The sequence below is a fragment of the Periplaneta americana genome, chromosome 15 (assembly GCF_040183065.1).
Source record: "Periplaneta americana isolate PAMFEO1 chromosome 15, P.americana_PAMFEO1_priV1, whole genome shotgun sequence".
NCBI lineage: Eukaryota > Metazoa > Arthropoda > Insecta > Blattodea > Blattidae > Periplaneta > Periplaneta americana.
Genome location: NC_091131.1, coordinates 64,163,918 through 64,186,459, shown reverse-complemented (window position 1 = coordinate 64,186,459; position 22,542 = coordinate 64,163,918). Strand labels below are relative to the sequence as shown.

The following is a 22,542-nucleotide window of genomic DNA, read 5'->3' as shown; positions in this document are numbered from 1 at the left end:
AGTACGAGTGAGGTTGCCTGCTCGAAACCTGGCTACCCAACGAACCTTAGTGTAGTCAGCCGGTGTGTGTTCGGAAGTGCGCTTACTTTGAGGCGTGATCGTGAAATGTCGCCACCTCCACCTCCAGAACTTCCATACCATTCCAAACTTTTACAACGGAAGACGAACAAGCAATATGCGGTAATGTAAATGAGGAGCCCAAGAAAAGTTATATCCGACCTGATTCGGATAAAATATGCTGTTGTAGCAATGAAATTGCGTTCTCGAGAGGGTTTATATTTCGAATTTTATAATGTACATTAGGAGATTGTAACATTTTGCTCTACTCGTACATGAACCAAGTTTTGACATAATAAATAGTAGCATCATAAATATTAATTACAATAATTGTTCATAAATACTGTACATTAATCGATTTTTATTAGAAGAACAAATCATTTATTTATTTATTTTTCTAATAGTTGTAACATATAATATAATATAAACAGAAAAAGCTTTAGTTCTCCCATGAAAGAGTAGAACTCGTGGTCGGGGGCGGACTCCTGAATTGAAATTAAGAAGTATATAATACATTTTGTCTTATGTCTACTACACAATAAGATTATATCAATTTAAATTTACAATTTTTCATGATTTATAAAATCCATACATAACTTTTAAATTGAATAATAAAACTATTGGAATTGAAAAGATTAGGATATTTAAATATAAATTTGCTAGGGGAGAGTCGGGTAGTATCGGACATCGGGTAATATCTTTTTTTTAAAATTTTATTGGGTTATTTTACGACGCTGTATCAACATCTAGGTTATTTAGTGTCTGAATTATATGAAGGTGATAATGCCGGTGAAATGAGTCCGGGGTCCAGCACCGAAAGTTACCCAGCAGGGTAATATCGGACAGTGAGTTTCTTTCAACTACCACACGATGATAGTACCTGATTGACATGATTATGTTTCTGTGATGTCTCATAGAGAAACGTAACCATGTCATTCAGGTACTGCCATATGGTGGTAGATGAAAGAAACTCACTGTCCAATATTACCCGATGTCCGATACTACCCGACTCTCCCCTATATATTCTTGGGTCTAAATTACTACTATGATTAAATACTGTAGTAGTGTTGCAATTTTGGTTCAAACAATCTTAAAGAATTCATACGTTTTGTTTTATAAATACGAGAATACAATTCAGAATTATTTCGATTTTTATGTAGCCTACGAATTTTATTAATGCAATATAATAAATTTGTCTTATTTTAAGAACATTAAAATCTAAAAACAATTTTTGAGATGGAAAATCAATAGATTTATGAAGACATATTTTAATTATTTTTTTCTGTAATAAATAAAGTGGATTAAAATTGGTTCTAAATAACCTACCCCATCCTATAATTCCAAACATAATTACCGATTGAAATAAAGTTAAGTATATTGTGCGTAATAAACTTATTGACAAGTAATTTCTCAATAAAATAAAATAATATATTATTTTACGTAATTTATTACAATTGAACTAGCAGTAATTCTAGTATTTATTGCAGTACCGACTTCAAGACTTATATTTAATAGATAAAATTAATACACACACAGTTACATTAAAAAGTGTTAAATGATGTATAGGCCTACTTTCTATTATATGACAGGTTCACATGGACTTTGTGTAGTGAACATAAGTGAATCCCCACTAGGAAAATTTCTTTGTGATATTGTATAATATCCGAGTACTTAGGCTGTGTCTCAAAGCTCAAGTCCATACTACACACTAGTGACTAACAACTAGGTGACTTGTAATCTATACACTAGAAAGCTTTGGAAATGTATGCTTGAATCATGGCATTCTTCACAGACTATTTTTCTAAAAAAAACCATATCACTGATGATAGCACTGAATTAAGAGGGCAGTGTCCTAATGCTGCTTCATTACGAGTCCTGTGGAAAGGATAAGGATCTAATATATTACAACGATATTTAAAACATCGTAAAGAAAGTATGAACAATTCCAATATTTAAAGTTAACTTTTTATCTACATTATATTTTTCATTATTTCACTTCCAAAGCATTTTTAGGTATCATAACCCCAATTGCTGATGACGTATCCATGTTTGTTTAGTGAACAAGTGAACAATCAAGCAAGCATTTTCGTTTACTAGCTACTACGGACTTGATTGCTATTCACTACGTAACTTTGGATCGTAACTTCTGATGTCACATCCGGCTATTAAGTCAACAATCTAGTTCACTTCAGCTGAAAATGTAGCTTTGAGACACGGCCTTAGACGTTGCTAATAACGTTAGTGTTTTAAGTGTTCTTCTTCATAGAACGTTCGTCTACGGATTCCTAGTGAAATTTGACACAGTGAAGATGTCTTTCATTCTTACTAATAAGGATGATAGTGAAGACAAAAGAATTGATTAAAAGGGGTATTTGGAGAAAGAGACCAAGTTGGAAAAATCTCTTTCAATGAGTCTATTTTCACTACAAGTTAAATTTTGACTCTCACAGGAGTTTGAAATCGGAGTCTCCAGAGTGGAAAATTAATACTTTGACCGTTCGTATAACAACATACATTAAAAAAGTTACAGGAGTGAAATTATATGCTTAGTTGTAATATTTAGAGTATATGATATAGAAAAAATATAAATTTCTTATATTATAGTATTAGTGGGTCTTGAACAGTAGCTAACTGTTAAACATGATAGCCATGGGACGTGGCGCATGTGTGAAAGTGCAAGGTTGGCAGGCTTGGACCGGCACGTGCCACTTTCTCCCATGTTACTGCTTTCCTTCCAAGCCAGAGCTCTGACTTATTCCCGTAGTTTACTTGTTTTGTTCTTGTGCGATTTTGTCCTCAGCATTGCAGTCACTGCAGACTGCTAACATCTGCCGCACGAAATGAACTGAATCATGAAAATATAAACAGTGTCCATTGAACTTTCGAATATTGAATTTTATTTATACCTGTGCGTTAGCATTGATAGTGAATTCATGGAATGATGCCAGTAAATAGAAATTTCACTCTACACACTATGCATTTGCGGATAACTAGATTGTTGTAGGTGAAGCAGTGTGATACATAATTTAGAGAAAATGCCCCGGAATTCGACCTAAAATTCTATAAAGAAACACAAAACTAAAGTTATTATGAACTTTTTGGGAGGGATTTTAACAGACAAATCTGTGTGTAAAATAAAATGTAAATGAACATTCACACTGAAATAAATAGGCTGTAATCTGTAGTATCTTAAGATGGCGAAATGTTTGTCCTCAAAACAACAATAAAATAAACAAAAAAAGTAAAAACAATAAGATTTACAGGCCAGATTCCAGTATCCCCTTTAGTATATTAACATTTTAAGAAAGAAGTTATAGGCCTAACAATTGATCCATTTAAAGGCCTGTTATATTATCGGATTGTACCGTTCTAAGTAATTCATACATCTTCGCTTTGTCTTAGGCCGTGGCGTTGGTTATAAGTGCAGTAGAGTACTGGCCTCCGAAACAATGTAACAACCATAGATTAAATGTCTCTCGATCTCTTTTTCCAGCCCACAGATCTTGAATATGGAATTTTCATTTCGTGTACGTATTTGCTAGTCACAGTTGAATACCAATGATATTTGGAAACTAGGCTAAAAAAAAGTTAAAAATAATAAAAAAGGCTCCAAGTTTCAGAAATTAAGTTGATAAGCCAAATCAACGGTTGTAAGGCATTCAGAATGAAGACAGAGTTTAAATAAATTATAACATTTCCATACATGTTGATAATATCAAGTTAGAATAACGGATGCTAGCTGTTTTTCAGAACAGATTTTGAAATACAAACCGATTGGAAGGAGCAGCCTGGAGTACTATTATAGATTATTTAACGACGTTGAATCGACCGCGATGTCATCTAGTGTTTAGGGAATTGGTGATAGCGAGGTGAGTTGGGAGCATTCACCATGAGATTATTTGACTTCCGCTCACAGTTGGAGAAAACCTCGGAAGAAATCCAACCGTGCACTCAATCCAAGTGGGATTCGAACACACGTCCAACCGCAGTCTTGAATCATATGTCACTCATTACTCCGAAGAGACGCTGCTGGCTTTAAGAATACGCGTCGAAATTATGATGACTCACTAGGCCTAGTATGTGACAGTACATGATGTCGATGTTGTTTGATGATGATGATGATGATGATGATAATTTAAATTTTTCATGCGTATTTGCTTGGTTTCCGCACAAAACCAATCCTCAGTAAGTCTAAAATTCCACATTCAGTATTCCCAACCTAACACACATAACAATTTCCCTCTTCTTACCGCTTAAGTGACATATTGATTTTACTGCTTTAGGCTTCTAACATATTATTTTTAGAGACGTTCAATATAGTAATAATTATAAATTGGAAACTTACCACTGCAATTTCACCTAAATTGCACTGTTAATTATTGTTTTTAAATATTTGCAAAAATTAAGTAAACTCTACAACTCCACTTAAGTTACTGGATTCGTGATGCAAGTAACATTAAGGAAGCCGTGAAAAAATCAACAAGATTCCAGATGCCGATGTTATTACTGCAATATGTTATATAAATAATATTGTTAAAATATTAAAATGAAAAATAAATCATTACATAACCTTACCGTTTGTTTTAAGTTCGCATTTATGGACTGGGGGAAAAAAAAGACAGACGTATATCACGGCTTGCTGGAGTATAGTAAACACAGAAAACATTTTAAAGCAACAATGTTGAAGATAGATATTTTTCTTTTACAAATTTGCCGTCATTGAACAGAAACCAAGATGGAGATTTCATTGCAACTAATTAGAAATTCCTCTTTCAGGTATGTAATAAACGATCTTCGCACAACATAATGTACGATACACGAGCGGTATGTTTTCTTTCAATTCTCGGAAATTAAAAAAGCTCAACTACGTTTCGCTTTTTCAAACTTTTCCTCGAACATGAAAACTTCAACATACCGCTCTTGTAACGCATTTTACTATTGTCTCCTTAGTAAAGTATCGCTTATAAGAATAAGGGAATGATTGGAAGGTTTTCCAGAAAGTCACCAAACAAGTCTTATGACCGAGTGCACCAATCTCAGTTAGAATGCATGGTTAGATAGACATGGTTAACCAATAAGAATATAAACCGAAGTACCATCAACTTCGCTTGGTTACGAAACCGCGGTTATTTGCCGCATGTTTGTTTAGCCATTTTTCCTCTCTGGAGCAGTTCATCATAGTATTCAGGAGGCAGTGACTAGTTGATTTTTCGAAGTGGTATTATAAAATATTGTATAAATATTTGCAATTTGTATTTATTCGCGTACATATAAACGTAGGCCAATTTTATATTTATAATTTTCTGAAATAAGTAGTGGTGGAAAGGAAAGAAATTAAAAGAGGAAGAGCATCAAATTTCATCGCATACGGAAATTAATTTCTGCTCGATATTGTTGAGAAATTCTATAAAGAGATAATAGAAAATAAATAAACTGATGGCGTCACAATGAAACAAAAAGAAGATTGCTGGTGTGCCGAGTAAGTTAATTAAAAAAAACGTACAATTTTCTCCTATGCTTTATACATGATGTAGCAACATTTTTACCCTATTATTTGTATCTGCTTATTCATCAGGTGTTAAGTAGCTATAGAAAAAAAAAACCTATAATAATAAATAAATAAATAAATGGAAACACATAGACTATAGCTATAAGCAAAAGTAACCAAGTAAATTTCCGCCGACATGGCTCAGTTGATAGAGTTTGAACTTCCTGAATAAACGGTCCTTGTCCCTTCTGTAGTACTTGTCCTGTGACGTCTCTGCGGTGACCCTAAATCGTACTGACAACACAGTGAGGGAGACCCATCATGTGGGAGTCTAGTAGATCGAAACATGTAGATGTTTCTGTGGCGCCTGAAGTAGAAGAATAAAAAAGTGGAGTGGCTACTTAAATTAACGTACTCTGTCAAGTTACTTAAGTACTGTTTTTTCTGTCGCGTTTGAAGTGTTTAGTGTACATATTCTTGCCATGTCTGTGCAACAGAGAAATATGTACATAACATAGAGATCAACTTCATCTCACGTCTTTCTTTTCACAGATTCTTTCTTCATGCCCTGTACGCAACTTACCTGCTACAGCTAAGCGTCATGGTGCAAAGCGGAGAGTGTAGGAACTGCTGGCGCTGACGCCTGCAAAAGAAGAGAGCGGTAAATTTAATACTCTCAGTTTGGTGGAAGGCAGACATGTTAGACATGGATTGTAGCAGTTTTGATATTACTTTTTTGTGTAATTTTTAATGTTTAATTAATATCTACAAGACTCTGAAACCTGCATTTCAAATAGGTGGATTAGAAATTTATAGCGGACAACATTCAGTCTGCATGAAATTACATAAAACTCTTCCCTTGGAGCCATGAAGACGCATAGGGGCATGAACGTAGAGCTCCACGCTTTTGTGACCTTGTCACTTGAATGAGGTGGTCGCCACCACGCTCAACAACCTGTTAGCACCGGGAAACATCAAGTAATCAATTTGACAGGAGGTCGAGTGGACGCCTGAGTCGTTCTAGAAATTTGGTAACGAGAAAATTCACGCTGTCACTCGTGATTCAACCCGGGATCTTCCAATTAGTATCCAGTTGATGAAATTATATACTCACACAAAATATAAAATAGCTAGTTTTTTAAAATATTTAAACTACTACAATGAATCTTTTAATGATGCATTTTTAAATATTAAATTTCGTAAAAATCTGGTACGTAAGAATCGAGTTGATTTCTTAACATTTTACCCTATAGATTAAATAAAAAGAAAGGAAAAGAAACCTCAAAATGACACCATATACTAATATGCTTCAACATATACCTATTAATGAAACGATCAATCGAAGGGCTTATAAAGGGACATATTATTTCTGGAAAAATAGAGCTGTTAGTAACTATATTAGTAATGAACTGATTAAAAACCTCGAAAAATTATTATCGTAATTATATAAGGACGTTCAAGACGACAAATACAAACAGAGTTATTCAGAAACAGAAGTTCTTGACCTTTCTATCAACGAAAATAAAACCATAATTATTATTCCATTCCCATTATCTGAAAAATGTAACAAACCTCCTACATTAAGTATTAAATTACGTAACTCTGAATGCTGCATTATAAAATGTAAATGTTCGATTATTAAGGAGTGCTCTGAAGTTAAATATTTAGGCATAATTTTCGACAGTCATTTAAAATGGAATCGACACATTAATTACCTTTGTAATATATTACGTAAAATAATATATCATTTTATTTTATTTTATTGAAGAATTACTTGTCAATAAATTTATTACGCACAATATACTTAACTTTATTTCAATAGGTAATTATGTATGACATTAGCCTATAGGATAGGGTAGCTTATTTAAAACCAATTTTAATCCACTTTATTTATTACAGAAGAAAATAATTAAAATATGTCTTCATAAACCTATTGATTTTCCATCTCAAAAATTGTTTTTAGACTTTAATGTTCTTAAAATAAGACAAATTTATTATATTGCATTAATAAAATTCGTACATAAAAATCGAAATAATTTTGAATTGTACTCTCATAGTTATTCTTTAAGATTGCTTGAACCAAAATTCAACACTGCTACAGTATTTAATCATAGTAGTAATTTATGCCCAAGAATATATAACAAATTTATATTTAAATATCTTAATCTTGTCAATTATAATAGTTCTAATATTAAATTTAAAAAGTTATGTATGGATTTTATAAATATTGAAAAATTGTAAATTTAGATTTATATATTCTTATTGCGTAGTAGATATAAGATAAATTGTATTATATACTTCTTAATTTACTTACTCTGTCGGATCCTGGCCACTTAGTCACTCATAACGAGTACACCTCTGCACATGTGTGGACATTGTGCCATTGTCATACATCTATGACGCAGTGTATGAGGGTAGCCACTAGAGGTGGAACTTAAACTGAGAGGATTCAATCCGACATCGGGATAGAAATCCGGTGTGGCTTAGTGGTTAGAGCGTCAGCACGTAGAGCCGAAAACCCGGGTTCAAATCCCGGTGCCGGAGAGAATTTTTCTCCGTTCCACTCATCTTTCATCATATGATGGCGCAGAATTTCTGCACGGAAATATCGTATGTACTTCGGTACATCGTAATAATAATATATAACAATATTATATATATATATATATATATATATATATATATATATACACATACATATACATTCAGGAATCCGCCCCTAATCACGAGTTCTACTCTTTCAGTGGTGAGATAAAGTTTTATCTGTTTATATTATATTTTATATTACAATTATTAGCAAAATAAATACAAATACAAAATATATCCTAGCAGCCTGTGAAGTGGTCGAAAAAGGTAGACATCAAAGCATAACAACGCAACTTGGTAAAAATAATACAGCAGAACTGAAATTGAAATGTTGATTACTTAAGGAGAAAGACAATATTATTAAGCAATATTATATAGTATTCGTACTTGGAAAGAGTTCATGCGAGAGTATGGCAATCATTCTCATCACGTGTCTATCAATAGATGACAAACTAGAAATTTCGTTTTAACCACATCACAGAGAGAAAATACGATAAACTGAATACTTAAATGTGTGTACAAACATCCATCAGAAATGACATAACGATCCAATCTGTGTCATTTTGTAGTCCAACAGTATGAAGCGCTTTACAATTTATCAAATTATAATTAGTTGTATGTAGTATGCAAAAGGAACACACGGAATGAGATTAGGAAAATATTGAATATAGGCGTATCAAGTAGCCTATGTTCTTCATAGTTTAAGTTACAGAGCTATTCATTTTATTTCCAGGTTCAGTTCAGAACACTACAATGAAATAATGTAATTTAGCGGTAAATTGAGGGGTTCAAAACCAGGGTGGACCAAGTCCTTCTGGGATAATTTTGAGAAATTGAGTCTTAAAGTTCCTGTCTCATACTTAGCAACCTTCACCTTCCATAGGAAATGCTGCCCTCTGTGGAGTAACAAATGAGTTATGGCCTTTGTTTGTTATGGCAATGAATAAATCTAAGTTTCCTTCATCTGAGATCACAGTATAAGAAGAATCAGTAGAGACAACTCTTGTCGGCACCTTTGATGTTGTTGGTGCTAAATTCAAGATCAATAAGGTCTAGTTCTCAATGAATCCAATTATGTCGCTAGTATCAAACCACTATCAAAATATTAGTAAAATATGTATGTATTTATTTTATTGGTCAATAACACAAATAATCTTGTATGTATATTATCTATCATTAATATTATGTCGCTAGGAAGTCAAAATACTTATATCCATTATTGACGTTCATGTTCGCGCTTCACCACAACGGACGCCATAATGTATTATGTTGTACTTGGATCAATTTTGCCAACATAAGCCTCAAACAGTGACTTGAACGTTAGCGTCAATTAGTGAATATTTTCATAATGATTGCATACGGAAGTAATTATTATTATGGTTATATTGCCATTCCTTTGCCTCATGTCTTTAAAATTGTTATAAGTTGGGTAATGAATGTTTTCAGTTAATATTAAATTATGCCAGCCCTGTCGTATACGGAGATCCATCTGGTGGAGGTTCCAGATAATACACCCGGTTTCGTGACATGCGCACTCTGAATTTGTTCCCACGAAATGGCTTAGGTGTCTTTACTGTATGTTCCCTATACTGTGCTGAGATTGTATTAATCCAAAAACTGACCACTGGTGGACTGGTCCACTCTGGTTGTGACCCCTTCAATTGTAACGCTATTTGATGATCAATTCGAAAAGTAAGCGATACTATAATAAAAATCTGAACGAACCGAACGAATTTTTCCGGGTAAGTGAGAGCCTGGAAAACCTCGGGAAAAACCTAACCGAGTAAACAGCCCAAGTAGGAATCCATGTCCGAGCACAGCTCCGGATCGGTAGACAAAAGCTCTTAACCTTCTGAGTTACCTATGCCGGTGGCTCCATAGTTGTAATCGTACATAAAGCAGAGATAATAGTATAAGGAATTGTAAACTATGCGTAACTGTTCCTAATGTATAATAACATAACTCATGTGTTTACATTCTTAGTAAAGTATTGATTTTATCTTTCGTTTGCTGACGTTGAGCCATTGCCATTTAATATATTTTTCTAAAATAGCGGAAGTATAGCTAAATAAGTCGTCAGTGGAGCGCCAATTTCGAGTCAGTGTTATTGTGTGTTTTACCTGGGAAAAGTGGTTTACAAACTATCTCATTCATTACAATTGTTACAAAGAAAATTTACAGGAAAGTCTTGCGGTTTCAAAGTAGTAGAGTAGTGGAAACATTATAACAATGGAGAAGAGAATGTGTGGAATGGTCTTCAGTCGTTACAAATGAGGTGAAAGAGAGCACAAGAGCTAATGGCTGAACATAGAAGCTTATCGCTACTTGAATTGTGTGTATCCTTTGAATGTTAAGAAATCAGACTCATCATACTGTAACCATATATATGTTTTGAAATTACTGTTGTTTGTTCGAGACGAGTGTCACATGATCTCACTAATAATGACACAGAAAAAACTTACATAACATATGGATATCGTGAAACAATTCTGCATTGATCGACTATTTTCTTAACTGTAAGGCCCGGTTTTATAAATACGGTTAATCTAAAGATTATGTTAAACCTAAGTTAAACCTAACCGTGAGTTATTTCAACGTGCCGTATTACAGTCTCTCGGTTAAGTTAAACCGTAGCGGAATACGATTGCTATTACTGCTAGAAAAGAAAAGAAGACGATCGCAATTGTTTAATTATATTATTGATTTAAAACAGCCGACGCTCGTGGAGAATCTTCATTAAGAAACATCTTTGTTCTTCGATATCAGAGAGAGTATCATAATAAAACCTAAAGAGGACCAATACCGCGTACTTCAGTATGCTTGTCAGACTTAACCTCAAATAGTTTCTTAACGCTGGCTACCAACGTTGAACTCCCAAACACAATGCGACCAAACTAAACCTTGCATGACCATCCGCGACGTACCTCCATACAGAATCAACTGAGTAATGAAGTAATAATATTAGTGTGCGTATTTTATGTGTTGTCTAGAAACAGAATTTAGTCAAACAATAAAATTATTGTTATGAGTCTAGTAAAATTAGATAATATTATTAGTGTTTGTAAATCAGGCCCTATAGTAAATCTCACCAGGAGACTGTCCGCCACACACAGTACAATGCGCAATAGATTTATGGACACCTTCGAAATCTTCCATCCTTTTCAGTATGCCTACTACTAGAGGAAAAATTGCGCAGCGCAACTAGTAACTCATGCAGAGATTCAACAGAATGTTTTCAAAAATGAAAAAGAAATAATTTATCTTTTCAAATAATCCTTAGATTCAAACCCTAAAACACATATTTTTGCACGTTCTCATTTTTCTGTTGCATGTTATATCCGAGTTTCAATTTTTAGGAACAAGGTTAGGGCTATAATCCTAATTCTGAAGGTTAGGACTATCTGCTTCGAAAGCCTCAATCTGTTTTAAAACTTATGTTTATTTATGTATATTTCAAAGTAGTGCACTCTATTTCAAAAAATTCTCGGCTGCCGTGGTCGTTCAGTAATATTGAGCACTCACTTATCGTCACTCATAAGTTCTTGGAAAACATCTGCAATATCCATGTGTATTGCGGGTACCGCCATCTTGCACTGTTGAGCCTTGAACTGCATTTTAAACGGCAGAGAGCTGCCGATCAAGTTAAACTCAAGTTAACTCAAGATTAACTGGTAGTTAAGGTTTATAATACGAAGCAGACCGAAAAACTTCAGTTTAAACTGAACGTAAGGTTTAAACGGCGTTTATAATACCGGCCCTTAGCCTATTATCATGTATAGTGCGTCGCCGTAGCATCGTGGTCTGGGGCATCATGCCTAGGACTCGCGTTACGGAATGAGCACTGATTTAAGTCCTCGTGGAAAAGGAATTTTCTCATAAAATTTCTGTCAGTGTACGGGACCGGTGCCCATCCAACATCATTATGAATTTGGGGAGCTACAATACATAGCGAAATCCGGTTTCGAAAACCGGCTATAACGGCTGACTACACGCTATCTCTGTTCTAGTTGGATGATCGTTCACCTCTGTTGAAGCATGTGGATGTTAGGTCAACGACCTTGGCCCTTCATGAGCTGTTTGCATCACGGATCCGATCGGATTATCATATATTATATCTTCAAATAGAAACATACGGAATCTCCCCGCGCAATCCTTCTTCTGTTGGAATCACGATGATACTTTTCTTTGATGCCAGAGGATTTCATATACAGTATTTGATTACCAGATAAAAATATCAATGGGAAATATTACGCTAACCTGTTCAGTTGCCATCTGAAGAACGCAGTGACAGAGAAACGCCAGTTTTCTTGAGAGAAAACACTGGAGTAATAGTTGGACTGTTCATAGAAATCAAAGGGCCTCTAAAAGAACACACACCATATAGCTCAGCTCATTGCGATTTTTGGACATTTACAACTAAGGCAAAGAAACTGCGAGAAAATAATTTTCGATGAGATGAAGAGGTGAGAAACTTGTGCTCCATTTTCTGCCAAAAAATTGATCATGTGGCATACACAGATACTTTCCCTTTAACTGCTATATTGCATTTTTTTATTATTCCTCTATCAGAAGTGTCTGAAAAATATCCCATTGTCATTGAGACCACCTGTACCGTGCACGAAGAGAGACGAATCAGGTCAAAGAGCATTTAGATGACAGAGAAACAAAAACATACCCCGCCTCGCCCTGTCGCATCGTCACAGACCCGTGGCGGCCTAGACAGCAAGTCATTGGGTGTGTTTCGTTTCATTATTTAATTTTGGTATTTAGTCCCACCCATCAAGCGTAAGTTATAACGCTCTATTTTTATTTGAGCACGAATAATAATAATAATAATAATAATAATAATAATAATAATAATAATAATAATAATAATACTCTTATTATTATACTTTTGTCTTCTTCTTCTTCTTCTTCTTCTTCTTATTATTATTATTATTATTATTATTATTATTATTATTATTATTACTGCTGGAGTTATTCTTCGGAATTACAGACTAGTGCAGGTAAAGGCCTAGACAAATTTATACAATAAGAAAAATACTGAAACTCGACATTTTAAAAGTATTGAAAGTAATTCAATTTTCGAAAATATTCAAAATTACAGAATCAAATAGAAATGTCATGTTCTTGAAATTACTTCTGAGGAATGATAAGTTAACTTCCACGAGGAAATAGATCTTCAGGCAATCCGCTAAAACGGTGAAATGGACACCGTAACAGGCCATTAGGCTTAATATATGAAAGAAAGAAGAAGACTCATGCTTATGTTGAGAAACTACTTCCAGGTTGCATCTTCAGGGTCGTATTGTCTTAAAACTCGAGGATTTTGAACTTTGCCAGATTTGTAATACCTGGAAGTTCAAATGGAAGTGGGCTCTCCAGCGAGTTAGAAGAAATACACCATAGCGGCCAAGTTGGCTTGTACAGCGCTCTTAGCAGTGCCGCGGTGAAATACGGCAGTAATAAAATAAGCGCCCTCCGTCGTATAATTTCGTCTGTTTACAACGTTACGTATACGGAGATATGCGCTACGAAAAAAAATATATATACGCCTCCTGTGGGTGCTGCATATAACTGTAATGGCAGAAGAAAAAAGACAAAGGATATATCATATTGTCGACCTGGTTGGCGAGTTAGTATAGCGCTGGCCTTCTATGCCCAAGGTTGCGGGTTCGATCCCGGGTCAGGTCGATGGCATTTAAGTGTGCTTAAATGCGACAGGCTCATGTCAGTAGATTTACTGGCATGTAAAAGAACTCCTGCGGGACAAAATTCCGGCACATCCGGCGACGCTGATAAAACCTCTGCAGTTGCAAGCGTCGTTAAATAAAACATAACATTTATATCATATTTCAGGCAAATTGTATGAAGTTAAGTCCATAGTTTTGTTAAATAGCAGCATTTTTTTTCATGTGTAAATGTGTAACAAAGCCTGGCATACTCTACAGCAGTGATCGCCAAAAGCTGTGTCGCGACACATGCCCCTGTCTCCACTCGAGCGTAACCATGGCATCATACCTCCACCCTCTGTTTACAGCCTTCACTTCGATATGAGACAAGACATTTATTAGCAGCGGACGTAGGCCTACACATGTAATGTTACAAGTGTGTAAGATAGTATTATGTTTCGATGTTTTTTTCCAAAACAGAAAACAGATAATATAAAAACTTAATTTTAAGGAGCATGGGAGCAAAAATATTTCTTTTGTGCAAATGGTAAAAATATGAGATACTTAATTTGTTGTAAAATTTTAAATGAAGTATAAAAGAATAATGTACGTTGTCATTATTCTTCTTGATATAAAGACTACCACGCCCTTACCTGTAAATTAAATATTTCATTAATAAACCAACAATAAAAAGAATCTGCTTCTATGTCTTAATCGGGGTAAATACTTCGACTTTTTTCCGACGTATGTAGTGTAACTTGAATATTTCATTAATAAACAAACAATTAAAAATATCGGTTTCTATGTCTTCATCAGGGTAAAATACTTCGACGTTTTTTTGAAGTATGTAGAGTAATTTACAACTTCGTGACAAGCCTGGTACGTTTTTCTAATTTCAAATATCTGCTGATGTGAAGTACACGTTCTTTTTATGGTAAATAAGAAAATATACTTTATTTTATTAATAATACATAAGTAATGAACAGGAGGATAAAAGTTATCGCGGAAAAATGTGTGTGTAGTTAATAAGAAGAAGAATATTATATTGTTTTTGTTTTTTGGTCACAGTCCGTCTCTGCACTGCTATTCACTGCATTACCTGAGGAGATACCCACTCCACTCCTCTCTCTGCGACCATGGTGTGCGGGTTGCATTTCTATTACGTCACAATTTCGTGATTTTTGGCAACCACTGCTCTACAGAGTGAACAGTATTTTTCTTTTCTTGCAGGTTCACTTTAAAGAATAAGAAACTGTATTTACGTACTTGGCTTCTAGTCGAGTCATATGTACCGTAAACAAAAGAAAAATTGAGTGCCGACAACAATTTGGCACAGAAATAAAGATTGAAATTTCATGTGAATGTGGGGTCCGGCAAAGAGGTGCGGGCAGGCGGGATTGCTCCGTTGAGGTGGAATGAATAGGTTGCTGGGAAGGCTTCATATCTCATTTCCTGCGTTTCCATACTGATCACAGAAAAGGCGAGTTTTTGTAGGTTAGTTTAGACTTTTGGTATGCCTTACATATAATTAGGCTACTCACAATTGTATAGGAGTGTCACTAATCCACCCAAACCCCCCTCTCTTCCATGCTATCCCTTAGTGTTTTTGAAGGGAATCCTTGCTAATTGCCTTGCTTTAGTAACGCTATTGTAAAGATTTACCGTACTTTAGTATATGCAGATAAAGTGATTTTTATATTCAAAGTATTTGTTGCGCCAAACTAAACCACGTGTTAATCACTATATACATCTCACAGAAGTCAGTAAAACAAAATAAAATTATTGTGCCTTACTTGGTGTAGCTTTTCTGGAGAAACAGCTATGACATTTGACAGAATTAATAGTAATCAAAACTATTGGATATACAGTATATTGGTTTTCACTTAAGGAAAATAAAAGTATGTTGTGTCATGTTTTACTCAAGTTACAAGCTTAGAGGTAACGTTTTTTTCTACAGTTAGGGTCTACTTTCATTCTATAATATCTTATGGTATAATAAATAGTTCTGCAACTCGTAGAGACTGGGAAAACAATTTAATAAAATCATCCGAATCATACTCGTTCATTTTATAGACAGTCTTGCAGCTCGCATTTAAAAAGAAACTTAAGAATATTAACATTTCCTTCAGTATATTTGCTGCAGCTCTTGTCGTACGTACATAAGTGACAATTTTGCCCCGTTAGGTTTTTCTTTAAGCTTTCCATCCAGGAATAGCCCAAGTGTTTTAAATTTATCGTTCATAAGTTCTGTATTTTAGATTAAGTTACTAGCACGTAAATCAAATTTTTGACGAAACACTATGTTTTTCCACTTCATTTTAACTGATTTATGCAAACGAAATTTTGACAACTGCTCGACTCCAGCCTTACTTACCGTCACGCCCACTTTGTTTGAGCGCTTATTTTAATGGCGGATGCACTTTAAATTTTCTTTAAACATGGTGGCGCGATGGCCACTCTATTATCTCTCTTCTAACTTGTTTGGGGCTCTCTAATACAAACCAGACTTTTCTGACCATTAGGTACAACCGGTTAAAATTGACAATTGGAATGAAGTACTTGTTGTTTTACAGGTCATATAATATTTCTCATCACTATGACGTAGTAATGAGTGCACCGCTATTTATTTATTGCTTTCAAAGTTTTTTTCGGACCCCTTTTTATAAAAATGCAATCATTTTAAAGGTGTTAACTTAACATCAGAACCAATATAAGTCAACTACACAATGCTGACCTTCCTGAACGTGAAGTCAGCACAACGCTAGTTCACCGCCGAGACAGCACAGAACAATTACAAGACGAGGGGCATACAACTACTCCCGTGATTCAAACATGGGCCGTCGTGCCTGGTCAGAAGCGTATACATTATCAGTAATCAGCAAGGAAGATTATTTGTTTTTCAAAAACCATCAAATGGATAGATGTTGACACGTTGTAAATAGTAAATTTAAGGAAAATAGGTTCATTTGTTAAATAGCATACTTCTAAACATAATGTTTAAAATAATTAAAAATAGTATCGATTCATTTTTTAATTTGTAAACAGAAAAACAGAATAGGGTCTAAAAAGTGTTGTACAATGTATTTTAAAGATTCAACAGTAACATAGATGTTAACACGTTGTAAATAGTAAATTTAGGGGAAGTAGAATAGGCTAGCAATAATATGTATACATTGTATTCGGAAGAGTTAGCAATATTGCAATGTGTAATCTATTAGCATGTAGTATTGCATTTTTGTAATGGAATATGCTTGTAAAGAAGGATAAAAAACCATCAAATAGATAATTAAGAAAATTATGTAATAGACTAATTAAAATATAAAATGATTAATAAATTATGATCCGCACTTTATAAATCAGTTCTGTAGATCATTTTGAGCAAAAAATACCATGTGAACATATTGTAGGTCCGATGATTAATGTTTAAGGGCCATATTCATAGACATTCTTAGCGCTGGCTTCCGGTGGATGCTCAGCGAACTAACGTTTTTCGTATTCATAAACCAGTGTTAGCGACATGATATGATATGAATCCTGTACAAGTAATCAGTCGATAGCCGGGGCTAGTTTAGCACGCTCGTAGCGCGGGCTAGCGAAATGTCTATGCATAGCACCCCAAGAAACTACAGCTGTTCGAATCCTAAGAAAGTAGAAGCAGTTGTCAGCAGAACTAAAGGGAATCAATTAAAATACACAGACAGCTTATTAAAAACAATGAATTAAACAGAATATAAGCATACTTCATAAGCATATGCCCTGATATTACGCCGATGTCTTTGCCAGTGGAACATGAAAATAATACTGTGTATTCGAATGAAATGTAACCAAAATAAAGAAATTATATTTCTGAAAGTATTTATTATACTTACTCTCGGTTTGCGTCATCTGAAAGGGAATATCTCAATGTTTTATCCATAACCCGCTCAAGCATATATGCGTCAGCTGGTGACCTTGGTCGAGCTCAGTAACTACAGTATGTTGACTTCTCTAAAACGCAAGAACACCTGACCCTGGGAAAACAAACTGACTACAGGGAGTTTATTTTGACGTAAAACGTTTATGCTCGAGACAAAAATGGATAAAACATTACAAAAATTTCAACAAATGACGTCACTTGCTTAACTACGGCAATGAGTTAGTATGTAGCACTAAACTTGATGCCACTTGCTTAGAAACGTATCATATTCTTGCATTGATATGGTATTTGCATGAATTAGGTATATTTCTTATTTCTTTTATCATAATGACTCTCCAACGGACTAATTCAGATGAAACACAGTAATTCCATTGTAAATACTTGTACAGATATATGGTACATAGCCAGTAAAGAAATAACTGAAAATAATGATTCATAACAGAACATATAAATTAGGCCTAAATTAAATTTATTTCGCTCTCATACTCTCAATAATATTCACAATCCTTATAAATAACAGTAAAATCCTCAAAAATCGAAATATCACAATAACAGCCAATCGAAAGCATAAATCTTTCAGGCAGTTACAGGGATCCTATGAATCTCTTGTCACTTTTTTCCGGTATTTTCAACACTTATTCTTTTTATTCTAGAAGTTTTTCAGTTGAAGTTTGTAAGCAATAGCAGCAATGGCTAATATAAATTAATAATAAGTTATACACGTTCTATGATGGTCAAAGATGATGTCACATTTTTAAGCAAACGTAACATAGCAACCGAGAATATACAAGACAACTGCAAGAGTACAACTTAAATATAAATAGCTGATAAATTCAACACACTCTATGTAACCTTGAATTCAACATTTCTTCTCTGGCCTCCCAGTGAAGAGAACTATATATTTTTTTGTGAAGATTAATTACATATTCATTCCTTCACAGAGGCTCAAAAATCGTACACCACATTTAACACTGTGAAAGTGTAAAAATCATAATTAAGTACTGCAGGCTTTTAATGTAGCGACCATTAGAGTCTGTTGCAACTTTGACGATATTGGAATATAGGAGGAATAAAATGTCAAGAAAACCCGAAGAACATAAGACAAAAAGTTCTACATTGTTGTTTCATACTTACTTACTTACAAATGGCTTTTAAAGAATCCGGAGGTTCATTGCCGCCCTAACATAAGCCCGCCATTGATCCCTATCCTGTGCAAGATTAATCCGGTCTCTATCATCATACCCCACCTCCCTCAAATTCATTTTTATATTATCCTCCCATCTACGTGTCGGCCTCCCTAAAGGTCTTTTTCCCTCCGGCCTCCCAACTAACACTCTATATGCATTTCTGGATTCGCCCATAAATGCTACATGCCCTGTCCATCTCAAACTTCTGGATTTAATGTTCCTAATTATGTCAGGGGCGGCCGGGTAGCTCAGTTGGTAGAGCAGCTGGCTACGGACTGGAAGGTCCGGGGTTCGATCCCAGGTGGTGACAGGATTTTTTCTCGTTGCCAAACTTTCAGAACGGCCCCGAGGTTCACTCAGCCTCCTATAAAATTGAGTACCGGGTCTTTCCCGGGGGTAAAAGGCGGTCAGAGCGTGGTGCCGACCACACCACCTCATTCTAGTGCCGAGGTCATGGAAAGCATGGGGCTCTACCTCCATGCCCCCCAAGTGCCTTCATGGCATGTTACGGGGATACCTTTACCTTTACCTTAATTATGTCAGGTGGAGATACAATGCGTGCAGTACTGCGTTGTGTAATTTCTCCATTCTTCTGTAACTTCATCCCTCTTAGTCCCAAATATTTTCCTAAGAACCTTATTCTCAAATATCCTTAATCTCTGTTCCTCTCTCAAAGTGAGAGTCCAAGTTTCACAACCATACAGACCAACCGGTAATATAACTCATTCAGAATAAAATTGGCATAATATGATAATGCGTCTGGAATGTAACGTAATGGTGAGAAGCCTAAATAATTAGATAGACACATATAGTATGGTAATCTGATAAGACCAACTTTGGGAAAGAGTAATTGCAGGAAACAGCCTGGGTTAAGCAATGATTGTAAGAATCATACCACACGCAAAGTGATACTCATTATATAATTAATTTGCACTAAGGGAATGGGACACAAGTCTTTCCATGTGTCTCATGGAAAACAATAATTGTGTAAGGCTTGTTGTAGCGATAAAGTTGTCTTACATAATTGCACAATAGAGAACCAGCTGATACAATCGCTACTACTACATGAGCAATTCTTGTATATACGTAAATTTTATCTTGAAAACGGACCTAGGAGTGAATCTGACAGTTCTCTGGTACGAGGAAGAGATTTAGGAAGATCTCGACTTTGGGAGAACTTATTTAGGGGATACTGGAAGGGGTAAACGGGAATAAAAGTTCAGGGCAGAAGAAGATATCAGATGATACACGATATTAAAATATATGGATCATATGCGGAGGTTAAGAGAAAGCCAGAAAATAAGAAAGATTTGAGAATGCTGGGATTGACTAAGTGGATGGAACACATCATTCATAAGAAAAGTGATATCCCAAAAAAGAGATTGAGTATGACATAATAAGTTGGAATTGATATTGATCGTATCTTTAGCCTTATAAAAGTAATCAATGAACTAATCGAAACAATATTATAGTACAAAGCATAAGTAACCTAGGTATATGTTTTAACTGTAACTAACTGGCTACGGCTACGGACTAACGAACGTAGAAATTTTCATTCTCTTGTTCTCCTTTTCCAAGTCCTTCACACCTCTACACCTACCTACCTACCTTGCTTCCCGTTTCAGTTACCTGTCATCATATCATAATCTCTTCACACGCACGCAAAATAGCAGCATACTAGCCATACCAACACATAAGACATCATCGTATTCATCATCATACACAATCTCGCTCTCGCGGAATACCCTACCCAGTGACATCAGAGACTGTCGGAATTTAGTAGCGTTCAAAAACAAACTTATTAAGCATTTTCTTACTGCATAGAGTAGGTTTAATTTTTACTTAATTAATAAAAAAAATGTTTCTCTCTTCGTAACTTTTACAATAAACTGTCTAGATTTTATTACTCAGTTAATGTTTAAGTACTTTGATTTTTATTGTATTTGTAAATTTAATATTAATTGTAATTGAATTCTTAATATTTTAGTTGTAATCCCCTGGCAGAAGGGAAGAGAAGGCCTGATGGCCTTATCTCTACCAGGTTAAATAAATAAATAGATAGATAGATAGATAGATAGATAGATAGATAGATAGATAGATAGATAGATAGATAGATAGATAGATAGATAGATAGATAGATAGATAGATAGACAGACAGACAGACAGACAGAGAGATAGATAGATAGATAGATAGATAGATAGATAGATAGATAGATAGATAGATAGATAGATAGATAGATAGATAGATAGATAGATAGATAGATAGATAGATAGATAGATAGATAGATAGATAGATAGATAGATAGATAGATAGATAGATAGATAGATAGATAGATAGATAGATAGATAGATAGATAGATAGATAGATAGATAGATAGATAGATAGATAATATTACATAACAAAACTCTTATCACATTATGCTTTTAAGGTGCTATCAACTTCCTATCAACAGAATAATAAATTATTTTCTCGAAATCTGCTGAAGCTATAGAGCTGACATTTTTACAACACATGGGCACATATCTTTTGCTTATGATGTAACAGTAGTTATTTTGTTAATTCATTTCCTTACAAACATTTTCCATGCGATTATTTAAAAAAATTAAAACTTACATTCATACAATGCACTTATACTTCTCAGACAAATCTAAAAATTAACATGGATACAGTTTTAATAAGTTCTCTTCCCTTTATCCATTGAATCAGTGCTGGCCATCCTTGTTATATAGCTCGACCAAGTGGCATATACTACCTCTTTCGTCTGTCTCTTTCCTTTCCGCTGTAAAGCGCTCAGGCTCTCCTGAGCTCTAAAGCGCGCGCTTGCGCCTTTGGACATCAATAAAATTGACATGACTGTTTTACAGCTTCACCTTTGGTTTCTACGGAGTTGCATTGGTTACAAGATTTATTCACGGAGGTTTAGCAGGACGACACAAAGTAAATATCATTGCTTTTCATTTTGTTGTAGTTCAGTGCGGCACCAGTTTTCAAGTCAAGGACATATGGTGTTTAATGCTTCGTGAAAGAGATTTGAGGCTATGTTAATGTTGCGGTGGGTTGCGTAAGTAGCTTCATACATAGCAACTTGTGCTGTTGGTGTTGCAGGAATGTCCGAAGTATCGTGGTAGAGATGGTGGTTGTGGTGATAATGGTAATTGTTGTGATATGCCTTTTTGATTAAGATGAAGATGCACGATGGCAGTGCTGACAGAGTGAATGTCACCGGTAAGAAGATTACAGGATTGTGTTGGTTGGTTGTGTACGTGGAACTGTTGAATGTGGCACAGCAGCGCGGAGTGTTATATAAGCGAGCGGACGAGTGAAAGGGCGACTTTCTCCGCCGACATTGGCCTTGCGAGTGTGCCAATGCCGTGTGAAAGTTGCGGGTTCGTCTCCCGCCTCCATCCGAGCGGGAGAACGCATGGTCGAAGATTGTGAAGTTAACTGGAGTGTGGTTATACTCAGATCATGTAGTTAGTTTCCACATTACACATACATACCTTGTCCTCAAGAGTTACACAGCAAGAAGTGCAACACTGTGTCATCGTATAGCGCTTCATTTCTTTGCTGTGGCAAAAGTTTTTACTTGAGATGAATAAAAGACAGAAATTAATCAGTAATGTATTCTCCTAGAT

At 35.1% G+C, this 22,542-nt stretch overlaps 1 protein-coding gene across 2 annotated transcripts in view; it reads right to left on the bottom strand.

The window, feature by feature from the left end:
* LOC138715021 (chymotrypsin-like protease CTRL-1) overlaps positions 1–22,542 on the bottom strand; it is a 106,743-nt gene that overhangs the window by 30,455 nt on the left and 53,746 nt on the right. For both annotated transcript variants that reach the window (XM_069847418.1, XM_069847419.1), the window contains exon 2: positions 6,129–6,188. In XM_069847418.1, the coding sequence (XP_069703519.1) occupies positions 6,129–6,148 (20 nt within the window). In that variant the 5' untranslated portion in view covers positions 6,149–6,188. The remainder of the gene's footprint in view (positions 1–6,128; positions 6,189–22,542) is intronic.